Source organism: Carya illinoinensis, chromosome 9 (genome assembly GCF_018687715.1).
Source record: "Carya illinoinensis cultivar Pawnee chromosome 9, C.illinoinensisPawnee_v1, whole genome shotgun sequence".
Lineage (NCBI taxonomy): Eukaryota > Viridiplantae > Streptophyta > Magnoliopsida > Fagales > Juglandaceae > Carya > Carya illinoinensis.
This window is the reverse complement of record NC_056760.1, coordinates 3,283,395-3,296,986: the sequence shown is the minus strand read 5'-3', so window position 1 is coordinate 3,296,986 and position 13,592 is coordinate 3,283,395. Positions and strand designations below refer to the sequence as shown.

Here is a 13,592-nt window from a genome sequence, read left to right as displayed (position 1 = left end):
AGGGCAGCTCGTATTTTTTTCTCATTATATTTGGCCATCCCTAAGGTCTTCTCCCCTTCCCCTCCTTCACTTCTTGCTTCCGGGACCAAGAATGTTTGACTCTTATCCAATTTACTCTTACGGTTTTTGGGGCAAAGTTGGATGTGTGTTTTCATGGCCGAAGTGCCTTGCCTTTTGGGATGGCATTTCCATTGCCTATGACAATGATTACAAGTAGCTATAGGCTCTTCGGGATCACAATCGGGCACTCTTGTGAAGTGGGACCATACCTCAGACCTATTCTTAATATTTCTACTACCAGGTGGAGGGCGAGGGGTAGAATGAAAGGCACTAGGAGTACCTACTGAAGAGCCTATTGGTCCGCTAGACTCATCAACTATTGGAATGGGAATATCAATCGGTTGTTCTGGGGCTGGAATGCCAGGACAAGATGCACATGTGGATGTAGGAGTGTTTGTGCCTTCCATATCCATTATTTAATAACTAGAACTGTAGAGCACAACAAATAAGATAAACATAAAGAAAATAAATTCATGAACTAATGTAAAGATTACTCAAGTAACTTATATGATATACATATATACTTATATAGTAGTAATGAGAAAAAATGTCCTATGAATCTATAAATGTGGTTGCATCGCTCGACCCTCGCTCGACACTTCGCTCGAGCGAATTCAGGCAGAGTGTGCCGCTCGACCCTCGCTCGACACTGAGCTCGAGCGAATTCAGGCAGAGTGTGCCGCTCGACCCTCGCTCGACACTGAGCTCGAGCGAATTCAGGCAGAGTGTGCCGCTCGACCCTCGCTCGACACTTCGCTCGAGCGAACTCAGTGCTTACTGGGTTAAAAGCTTCTGCGAATCTGCTTAGTGCTTACTAGAGGAATGGGAAAAAACAAGTAATAGCCTTTCAGATCATCAAGGGCTACTGAAGGAGATTGATCCTAACAACATTTAGTGTATTTCATAGTAGATCCTAACAACAAATTCCATACTTCAATAAATTCTAAACCATTTGTACACTTAAACCCATGACCCCCATCCATCTCTCATGAAGAAAACCCATGGCCTTTCATAAATAGCACACAACAATCTTAAAATCCACAACTATCCAACAATTCCAGCACACAAACAAACCTAATATCCACAACTATCAAGAAAATGAACAAAAATAATGCAAAAATAGTTAAGATATACAAATTATAGAGAGAGAAAGAGAGAGAGAGGCACCTCGGTTTTGCAAAGAATGGGCTTTCAGAGGAGTGACGGAGGTCGGAGGGGCGACGGCACGACACCGGTTCAGATGAGAGGTGAGGCACTGAGGAGTGAGGAAGAAAATGAGTTGTGAAGGCAGTGGGCACTAAACACTGAAAGTCTGAAGGGGGAGGGGAGGGAATCGGGGGGGGGGGGGGAAATGAAAAGTGAAAAACCCTAATGGGTTAGGCTGAAACGGCGCCCATTAGGGTTTTCCACTTTTCACTTTTAAAAAATTGGAAAAAAAAAGTTAAAATACAAATTATTAATTTAGTAAAAATAAATTAATAAGTTAGTAAAAATATATTTAAGTTAGTAAAAATGTATACTAATAAATATATTACATATTAGTAATATACTAATACTAATACTATTAGTCTATTAATATATAGTAAATTAGTAATATTTATTAACTTATTTACTATAGTCTAATAACTAGATAGTCTAGATGTAATAACTACTAACTAGTAACTAATAATATGTCCATAACACTAATTACACTAGTACTAATAGATAATAACTTAAAGATATATATTTAATATATATAATAACTTAAAGTTATAACTAATAACTAGTATATTACTAATTTACTATAAGTATATAAGTATAACTATATATATATATTATATAAGTATAGTTAATTAGTAAGTTAATATATAACTATATATATTATAGTATATAAGTATAACTATATATATATATATTATAAGTATAGTTAATTAGTAAGTTAATATATAACTATATATATTATATTATATAAGTACTCCTCCAATATATTATATAAATATAGTTAATTAGTAAGTTAATATATAACTATATATATTCTAGTATATAAGTACTCCTCCAATATATTATATAAGTATAGTTAATTACTAAGTTAATATATAACTATATATATTATATTATATAAGTATAACTATATATATTATATAAGTATAGTTAGTTAATTACTATACATAGTATAGTAACTATATACTATACAAGCCCTTAATATATATAGTATATATATAACTATATATTATATATTGACTTATAGTAAACTAGTAATGTAAAATATAAAATAAGCTATAGTAACTTATATAGTAACTTATAGTAAATTAGTAATGTAAATTAACTATATAAGGTATAGTAACTTATATAGTAACTTATAGTAAATTAGTAATGTAAATTAACTATATAAGGTATGGTAACTTATATAGTAACTATATTAACTTATAGTAACTTATAGTAACTTATAGTAAATTAGTAATATAAATTAACTATATAAGGTATAGTAATTAGTAACTTATAGTGTAACTAATAACTATATTAACTTATAGTATCTTACTAACTTATAGTAAATTAGTAATGTAAATTAACTTATAGTAACTATATTAACTTATATTATTCATTATAATGTTTATAGATTATTATTTATTAGATGTTAATATATTATTGATAACAAATATTTTTATAAAATATGCACAATATCGGAGTCAGAGTCGGAGTAGAAGTCGGAGTCGGAGTCGGAGTCGGAGTCGGAGTCGGATCGGATCGGAGTCGGGACAACTCTGACTCCGACTCCGACTCCGACTCCAACTTCCAGGGGGAAAAAACTCCGACTCCGACTCCGACTTGTCGGAGTCGGAGCGGAGCCGGATCGGAGTTGGAGTCGGAGTCGGATTTTCGAATTTCTGCTCAGCCCTAGATGCATGATTTTTCTCTTTCAATTCAGGCCCCGTCGATTGAAACCCGACCGACAGTAACGTCGACAGCTGTATGTATGGTGGATATCTTGACTTAATTGATAAAGCTAATGCAATGATGCCAAGCCGAGTGGGTCCAGGTTTGGGCCAGCATATGCTTGTGATATCTTGGATGGATGGATATGCTAATTCAATTATCATTTTTCTACTTGGATGAATGAATGAATGGGTTTAATGGAGATAGGACTGAAAGTCGAACGGTCCGGACTGGAAAAATTGATTTGATCGATCATTTTTGGACCGGATCGGATTGGATCGAATGAGTCCGGTCTGATCCCGATCCAATTTTTAAGGGACTGAAGGTATTCGGTCCGGTCCCAGTCTGGGAGTTTTTCACCCCGGACCGGACCGAATGGATTAAAAAAAAAATTTATTATTTATATAATAGTTGTATATAATTAATTATATAATTATATATGGTATAAAAAAATATTAATAGTCTAATATAGATTGTAGTTATACTTATACTAATATAGTTATATAAATCACTATAACTAATACTTCAACAATAGTTATAGTGACCTATACTAATAGTTTACTATTAATACTAATATACTATCATATGATTTATATAGTTATACTAATCACTATAATTAATACTATGTATAGCTATATAGTATATTTATCACTATAATTAATATAATTTAATTATCAATATACTTATATTTAATTAATATAATTATCACTATATTATAATTTATATAGTTATACTAATCATTATAGTTAATACTTATATAGTTATGCTAAAGCACTGATTCACCACAACTAATATTACTAATATATAGCTATATTAATGGTCTAATACTATTATAATTTATATAGTTATACTAATCATAATAAGTTAATAACTAAATCACTAGAAATGTAACTATATATATTTAGTATGAATGTATTATTATATTCTTTAATATATAACTATAATATATAGTACTATTATATATTAATATATTATAAGAGTTATAGTATAAATATAATATATAAATTATAATATACTAAATCACTATAACAATATAATTAATACTAATATATAGTTATACTAATAGTCTACTATTATATAGTTATACTAATAGTCTAATATTATATAGTTATACTAATCACTATAATTAAAACTAATATATAGCTATACAGTATACTTATATAGTTGTACTAATACTATTAGTATATTATATAGTCTAAGACTCTCAATTTTAATATAGTCTATATAGTTACAACTAATACTAATATTTATATTAATACTAATAATATAGAATACAGTTATACTAACTAACTGATTCAAGTTCAACATAACTAATATTACTAATATAATATAGTCAAATTGAATTACTAATAGTCTAATACTAATACAATTATATAGTTATACTGATTATAAATTCATAATAACTAAATCATTGTAAGTCTATAACTATATTATATATATTTAGTATCAATGTATTACTATATTCTTTAATATATAACTATTAACTATAATATATAGTACTAGTATAACCGATCAAAAAAAATATATAGTACTAGTATATATATTAATGTATTAACATATTATAAAAGTTATAGTATAAATTATAATATATCATATATTTGTAAATTTATAATAATATTAGTATAGTTAACTTAATATGTAATATGTTAGCATTAAATCACTATAACTACATAGAATATTAGTAATAAGAGTATTACTATTATTTAATATAATATTATATATATTATCACTATCATTACATATATTTATTAGTTATAGTATTAGTACTAGTATAGTTATTAGTACTAATAGACTAATGGTATTAGTTATTAATATTACATATAGTTACATATATTACTATTATTACTATTATTATTACATGATATAGTTACATATATAGTTATCACTATTACTATTATTACATATAATTATTAGTTATAGTATTATTACTAATAGACTAATAGTAGTAGTGTATTACTAATATATATAATAGTATACTATATGTATATATATTAAATATGTCACAATATAATTACATAAGTATTAAACAAAATGTCATTGAAAAAAAAAAAAAAATTCATTGGGTGGACCGAATGGACCGACCGGACCGAATGAAACCAGACCGAACCGGACCGTATGAAGTTCGGTCCGGTCCAGAATGAAAAAATTCTAGACCAAATAGATCCAATCCGGTCCGTAAAACCTCCCGGATCGGACCGAATTCACCCTTAAATGGAGGCATGATTTTTCTCTTTCAATTCAGGCCTGTCGGTTGAAACGTCGACTGCTGTATGGTGGATATCTTGACTTAATTGATAAAGCTAATGCAATAAGAGTAATGATATACTTATTATTATTTTTTTATTATTTTATTATTTATAATGTATTTATTTATTTTTAAATATTTTTTAAACATCTTTAACCATTAAAAAAAATTTAAAATATATAATTTTAATAATATTTATTTACTTAATCATTAAATAAATTTTTTTTAAAAAAAATTAAAAAATTAAAAAAAAATAATAAAATAATAGTAAAACTATGTTATTCATGCAATAATGCCAAGCCGAGTGAGTCCAGGTGTGGGCCAGCATATGCTTTTGATATCTTGACTTTACTTAGCGATAAGGTCGGTACTAACCCATTTACGCTTATAACAATTTTAAACATAATAATATTTTTATATTATATTTAAATACATCAAATCATCAATAAAATTAAAATAATATTAAATTTTTCTACATAAATATATATAAATTATAAATAAAAAATAAGTTTATCATTTTCGCGGAAGGCGTGAATGATGGCCATCAACATCAACATATTTAATGGATGCATGATTTTTCTCTTTCAATTCAGGCCCTGTCGATTGAAACCCGACCGACAGTAAAGTCGACAGCTGTATGGTGGATATCTTGAGTTTAATAAAGCTAATGCAATTATGCAAGGCGAGTGGGTCCGCCTGCATATGCTTGTGATATGTTGACTTGACTTGGCGAAGAAGGTCGGTATATTCGTCTTTATCATTCTACGAGGGCGTCCCAAAAGTAGAGATATCCTTACATAAAATTAAAATATTTTATATGATTTTATTTTATCTTATTATTATAATTTTTTTAAATTTTTACATAAATATAATAAATAATTTAATTCTTTTAAATTTTAAAATAAAAATTATATTATAATAATATTTTATTAAACTTTTAATAAAATATTTGATCTTATTTATATGAAATAATGAAATAATTATTAATTATACGTCAATTATAGTCTAAATATCTAAAGAATAGATTGTTACTAGGATTTGATACATTTAGATCTTAAATTAAAAGAAATTTATTGATCGTTACATTCAATTAAGATATTGTATGCTTATCTTTGAGTCCAAATAACAGAATCAATACACATAGGCATGAAAAAAAAAAAAAAAACTAAACCAAACACAGTCTATAATGTATGCTTAGATCTAAAAAAAATTGGCGCTGAGAGGATTTAACAAATAATATAGGCACATGACGGCCAAATGCATGCCTATGTATCTACAAATGACCATATTCCTATGTCTATAGTTTTGGGATAGATATAGAGTTTTTGAAAACAAAAATTAGACCTACAAGTATTATTATTTTTTTTGTTTGGCCACAAATAGATCATTCCTCTTTTTTATCTACACTATAAACACGGAGAAGAAAGATAAAAGATTGACATCACGTAAGTTTACGCCCCTTGTCAGGTTTCTGGACAACTGTTTTGCAAAGGCTTTTCTTATATGTGCTGAGCCATAGCAGGATTATGGGATCTCTAGTTTTAGTTTTCTCATTTGAAGACACTAGCCAAGTGTCCAACTTAAACCTGTACTGCCCATGAATTTGATATCATTCCAATTTGAAGCATGTTCACACCTGACAATTTGTTGTGTAGCCATTTTCATAGGATGACAAATTATTTGTATTTAGAAAGCCAAACAAAATATTACTGCGAAGAGAAAGGGAATCCCAAAAGTGGTGCTCTTCAAAAAAAGATCCCTTTAATCCCCCCCCACCCCCAAAAGTAGGCTCAAAGATGTGAATTAAGTGGGTGGATGATAAGAATGCAGATTCATAATCCAGAAGGCCAGAGGTAATCGCCATATATGTTAGCAAGTCTTGAATTCATTTGTTAAATACTGGTACCAGATGTTAGAACTGACTTTATGAGTCGAGTAATATATTTTACTTTTACATGTTAACGCATCAATGTCCTGAAATTGAAGACGGCCAGCCAATGCACCAAAGGGATGATATCAAACTTGTAAGAACATCTGAATTCTAACACGATGTTCTGAGGGTTTCAATAAAAATTCCAACGTACCATCCTCGAAACTTAATGGGAGGAAAAAGAAGAAAAGAAACTAGACACAGTCAAAAAGTATTCATATCAACCATCGCGAGCAAATATTAATATTGAGGACAGATACATCTCGAAACATCATATGCTTTTCCATCGATTTTAAAGAAAAAGAACCAACTCCAACGCAAAATGCCAAAATCTAAAGGCGCATAGAGATAGCCTAATTCACAATATATACAATTTTAGTAGAACAGAGACCCATTACCATAAATTCAGGCTTCAAACAGAAATACCGTAAACGAGCCGAAATCGCCCAAAAGAGGGGTTACACACAGAACCCAACATCAGCTGCCAAACATTGCAATCAGCCAACAATCTCCATAATTTGTTTCCGCATCTTCTCTGCTAACGTAATACGAAGGAAGTAACTTAAAACTATTTGTAGATAAAACTAGCTTAATTTGCTCACAACAAGAAGTCTGTTCTTGACGGCAACCTCCCGAAGAAATTCAATAGTACTGAAAAAGAAGGAAGCTTATCATGAAACATTGGATGCCTCAACATATAAAACCCTGCGAGAAGAGCCACAACTCGGAATGGTGTGATATGAAGAATAATGGCAGCAGACAGACAGAAAATCGCAAACAGAGATGTCGCTCTTGGATCGCGCCAGTTGAGCAACGATTGTAGCCTCTCCCCATGAATAGCCCAGTTACCAACCATATTCTGAATCTCCCCAGCAGTATTTCTCAACCGATCATACCTCATCCTTACAATGCCCGAAGGCCGGGAAGTTGGAAATGTATCAAATTCTTCATCTAAGACGTCGGGATCCTCATGTAAAATGTGATTGTCCAGTTCAGGAGGATGTCCTGGCCTCCCTATACGGTACCGAAGCATAATGAAGAAAAGGTATAGGAGAAATGCGGGTAAGATTAGCTCCGGGTGCATTACCAGGATTATAAAAAAGATGTGGACAAACACAGTTGTGACGGGTTTTTCCCAGTTGCAAATCTGATCAAACCATTTGATAAAATCAAATAACTCATGCAAATTACCCCAAAGCCTGGAAAAATTTGTATTGATCCTTCTCATACTCCACATGTGGGAGCCCGTTTCCAACATGTACTCCACCACCTCTTTCTTTAGCGGTGGCTCAGCCCCGCTCAACCTCATGAATACAACTTGAGCTGCATGATATCTCAAGTAATCAAACTGCGAAACGGTAAATGGACGGAGATAGTGCATTTTAGGCAAAAGTGGATGTGAATACATGAGCATCATATTAAGCAATGAGGAACAAGTGAACCTCACAGCCAAATGAATTTCACCCATCTTCGTCAGTCCACTGGGGTGTAAAGCCATTAGGGGATACTCGTGTTTATAAACCCGACCTGTTTCAAGGGTCGAAATGCGTATCCTTACCTTCCCAATTCTTGAATCCGTTGCCCTTCCATACTTATCATCTCCTCCATGCAAATGACAGTTATCAAACACCCCAATTGTCACGACTGTACAAGGATCGTATACCTCCCACGTATATTGTTCATTCCACCTGGGTGTGAAGCTATCGATGATCGTCCTTGTCCTGACCCACTTGTGACCATATTTTGCCACACAATAAGCGTCAGTCGTTCCGCGCCCATCTTTTGCCTTCATCGGCATCAGCCCCCGAGCATATAGAATCCCAAGTTCCAGTACCCCAATGCTGGGCTTCCACAACTGTTCTGCTGCCGGGCGAAGGTCACTCATATAGTGCGTTGAGTCGTCCAGGACATGATAACCACCTTCCAAGCAGATCCTCATACAAATCCTGCTAGAAAATTTGGTTTCCTTCTTCTGCTCCCCTTCTTGCTTTTCGAGATTATACCACCTAGTGTCGACGGGTTTATGATCCAACCTCATATGAACATCCTGCACGGGAATTACGCACCTCCCCAAAAGCTCATCCTTGTTCGGGGAAAGTCTGTCTTCGACTCTCAAAATTAAGGGCTCCTCCAATGGCTCCGCTGCTACAAACACTAAATCTTCATTCCAGATAGGACTCATAGTTCTGCTAACAGTTCTGGTTTTTAATACCTGATTTCCCAGAATAGCCTTGACAAACAGCTCTGGGAGCCTACCGTTATCACTCGGCTGCAAGTCTAGAGCTTCAATTACATTGACCCTCAAATACAAAATCTTAGGGGAGTGGTATACCTTCGACCGAAGACTACTAAGAACATCATTCCCACTAACTCCCGCCCAGTCTGAATCCCATGCTTCCGGAAACGCTTCATCAGCTTGTGTGCCCATCCAAACAGCCAACATCAGCTCCCCCTCAACCCTCTCTCCCTTCCTATCCTCCAATCCATACCACTGAAGCGCCGATGGACTGTCCTGGGGAACCCGTTTAGGAACCTCCTTAGTATTAAAAATAACCCGACCCATAAAATCGTCCGTCGTACAATTTGTATCCTTCGCAGTAATTTCAAGCACCGAGGACTGAATCCGGTCACTTCCGAATGCAAACACCTGGTTCCACTCGGGATTCGACTTCTTCGCAAGATGACGAGTTGTATCCTTGTAGTTTCCAAGCTTTACCTCCACACAAGGACCAAAACTACCGCTGACATCTTTTCCGGGCAAGTCTTTGGCCTTCATCACGCGTACATAGAGATAGCACATCTCTTCAACAAGGTCATAGGCGCGCCTATGCTTAGCTCCGGTAACCATTCCCCTTCCGAGATCGGGATGGATCGCAGCTACCGCTGACATATTTTCTTAACTTTTTTGAATTAATACCAATAATCTGAAAACGTATTCATAAATCTTTGTTTTCGGTTGAAAATGCATGAGAAGATTGTTTTGGTTTGTGGATTCCAAAGCATATGTGTACAAAGGAAATTAACACCAACGAGGAGGCCAGACAGTCAAATATGAAAAGAGTTTTGCTAGTTAAATGTACCAATTCGTATACTGTTCTTTTATTTAAAAAATGTATTTAAAAATATTTTCAAGAGAAGAAAAAAAATTTCTATTCTATAAAAATTATTTTTTATTTTTAATTCACATCGATTCCATTAAATATATATTTTATATTCCAATATCGATGTGAATTGATGCACAAACTGGAACGGTAAAAAAAATTTTCCTTTTAGACAAAGTCAATTCCACATGTGAAGTAATTTTTCCTCCGTTAAATTAAATAATTAAAAAAACCCTCTACCATTCCCATCCTCCTGCTCTGAAGTTGAACACACCACTTCTGTCGATTTGGGCGTCTCCTTGAACCAAGACAGAATATGCAGAGGCCTCCACCAGAAGACTTTTTGTTGAAGGAGACCAATCCCCATCTCGGAGGGGGAAAGGTAACCGGTGACAAGCACAAAAGCGCCTATGACCTCGTTCAACATATGCCGTATCTCTATGTACGCGTTGTCAAGGCCAGGGACTTGCCCGAAAAAGATGTCAGCCGTACTTGTGATCCTTACGTGGAGGTAAACCTTGGAAACTGCAAGGGTTCAACTCCGGATCTTAAGAAGAAGTCGGATCGTAAGTGGAACCAGGTGTTTGCTTTCTCGAAAGAGCGGCTTCAGTCTTCGGAGCTTCAGGTTACTGTGAAGGATAAGAATTTTCTAGAGGATGATTTCATCGGTCGAGTTTTGTTTGATCTGAATAAGGTTCCGAGTCGGGTTCCTCCGGATAGTCCAGTGGCGCCTAAGTGGTATGACATGGTAGATAAGAACGGGGAGAAGGCTAAGGGCGAGCTGAAGTTGGCTCTTTGGACGGGTACACAAGCCGATGAAGCATTTCCTGAAGCATGGAAATCAGAGGCAGCTGGATTTGGGGAAAGTTACTGTCTTGCTAGCATGCGTTCAAAGGTATACCTGCATCCTAAACTTTGGTACTTGAGGGTCAGTGTAATTGAAGCTCAGGACCTGCAACTGAGCGATGAGGGTTGGTTCCCGGTATTTTTTGTGAGGGCTACCCTTGGAAATCAGCAGATGATAACCAGTGTTTCTCAAAGCAGGACTATTAATCCTAAATGGAACGAGGATTTAATGTTTGTAGCAGCGGAACCATTTGAGGATCAGGACTTGATTTTGAGTGTAGAAAACAGAGTTGCAATTAAGAACGATGAAGTTGTGGGGAAGTGTACAATTCCCTTGCAGAGTATTGATAGGAGGTTGGATAATAAACCTGTGAACCCTGAGTGGAATAATCTTCAAAAGAATGTCATTGCTGGAGAGGAACAAAAGGAAACCATATTTTCCAGCAGGATTCATATAATGATCTGCTTGGAAGGTGGCTATCACGTCCTGGACGACTCACCGCAGTATATGAGTGACCTTCGCCCGGCAGCAAAACAGTTGTGGAAGCCCAGCATTGGGGTACTGGAACTTGGGATTCTATATGCTCGGGGGCTGATGCCAATGAAGGCAAAAGATGGGCGCGGAACGACTGACGCTTATTGTGTGGCAAAATATGGTCACAAGTGGGTCAGGACAAGGACGATCATCGATAGCTTCACACCCAGGTGGAATGAGCAATATACGTGGGAGGTATGCGATCCTTGTACAGTCATAACAATTGGAGTGTTTGATAACCGTGACTTGCATGGTGGAGATAAGGCTGGAGGCGCCAATGATTCAAGAATTGGGAAGTTAAGGATTCGTCTCTCCAACCTTGAAATGGATCGGGTTTATTCACAATCATATCCTCTTTTTGTTCTACACCCCAGTGGGGTGAAGAAGATGGGTGAAATTCATTTGGTTGTGAGGTTCACTTGCTTCTCTTTGCTTAGTATGATGCACATGTACTCGCATCCACTTTTGCCGACAATGCACTATCTTCATCCATTAACCGTTAGCCAGCTTGATAAATTGAGACATCAGGCAACTCAAATCGTATCGATGAGGTTGAGCCGGGCTGAGCCACCGCTGAGGAAAGAGGTGGTTGAGTATATGTTGGATGTTGACTGGAACAAGTGGAGTTTGAGAAAGAGCAAAGCAAACTTTTTCAGGCTTATGGCAGCTTATGGTTGGTTAATAGCTGTGGGAAAATGGTTTGATCCGATTTGCTACTGGAAAAACCCCATCATAACTTTATTGATTCACGTGTTGTTTATTGTATTGGTCAGGTACCCTGAGGACATCCTTTCCATAATTTTCCTCTGCACTTTCTTGATTGTGGTTTGGCGTTATAGGTGGAGGCCAAGCCATCTAGCTCATATGGATATTCGCCTTTCTCGTGCCGACTCTGCACATCCCGATGAACTTCACGAAGAACTTGATACATTTCCCTCCTCCCAGCCTTCCGAAATTGTAAGGATGAGATATGATCGGTTGAGATCTATTGCTGGGAGGATCCAGACTGTCGTTGGTGACTTAGCTACTCAAGCAGAGAAGCTACAATCTCTACTAAGCTGGCGAGATCCAAGAGCAACAGCTCTGTTTGTAATTTTATGTCCGGTTGGTGCTATTATTCTCTTCGTTATACCATTCCAAGTTGTGGCCCTTCTCGCCGGATTTTATCTGTTGAGACATCCAAGGTTTCGGAAAAAGCTTCCTTCAGTCCTAACGAATTTTTTCAAGAGGTTGCCGGCCCACACTGATTGCATGTTGTGAGCAAACGTCCAAATTATTTATGCAATCGCTTTCGAGTGGAATGGCAATGAGTTACCCCTCTCTGGTTTTATGTTAGTGCAGAGAAGATGAAGAAACAGATGAGCTTATCTGCTAATTTCTTTGTTTGGAGGTTGATGTCGAGATCTGTGTAACCTGTCTTGAAGGTAGTAGATTTGTTAATTTGCATTTTAAGCGATGCCATCATTTAGTATAGGCTTGACTTCATGGTAATCACCTTTGTTCATCTCGAAGTTTTTAGGTTTTGAGTTTGCATTAAAGATATTAATGTTGTTGTTTTTGGAAGATAATGTTGTTGTTGTTGTTGTTCTGAATATGTTAATCTTCAATCACGTAGAAAAATTTTAAAAAATACAGAAATACCCTATTGGTAACACTTGTTGTCACTCCTCTTGGTCTACTTGGTATTTTACTCACCTAAAACATATATATTTTTTTTTTCTAAAATACCTTAATATTTATCCAAAATGAATCCCAATAGATCGTGACATTGTTAATTTATCCAAAATGTATTTGCCATTTATCTACAATAAATGCGCTACATATAGTGGGTACTTTTCACCATCTATTTTTTTTTTTTTAATTTTTTCTCTTTCCATCCTCATTTCATTTATTCACTCTTATTTTTACTTGAGACTCTAATTTCTCGTAACATGCCCAAGACCTTACTGAAAATATTCTCCC

General features: G+C 35.0%; 2 protein-coding genes across 2 annotated transcripts; one reads left to right on the top strand and one right to left on the bottom strand.

Moving 5' to 3' along the window:
• Window positions 1-7,360: 7,360 nt before the first annotated feature.
• Window positions 7,361-10,217, bottom strand: LOC122276104 (FT-interacting protein 3-like). The gene has a single exon (XM_043085574.1). It carries the CDS (start codon window positions 10,036-10,038, stop codon window positions 7,747-7,749), a length of 2,292 nt encoding a protein of 763 aa, XP_042941508.1. The 5' UTR covers window positions 10,039-10,217; the 3' UTR covers window positions 7,361-7,746.
• A 260-nt stretch (window positions 10,218-10,477) lies between these two features.
• Window positions 10,478-13,193, top strand: LOC122276103 (FT-interacting protein 3-like). The gene has a single exon (XM_043085573.1). The coding sequence runs from the start codon at window positions 10,566-10,568 to the stop codon at window positions 12,888-12,890; it is 2,325 nt and encodes a 774-aa protein (XP_042941507.1). The 5' UTR covers window positions 10,478-10,565; the 3' UTR covers window positions 12,891-13,193.
• The last annotated feature ends 399 nt before the right edge of the window (window positions 13,194-13,592 follow it).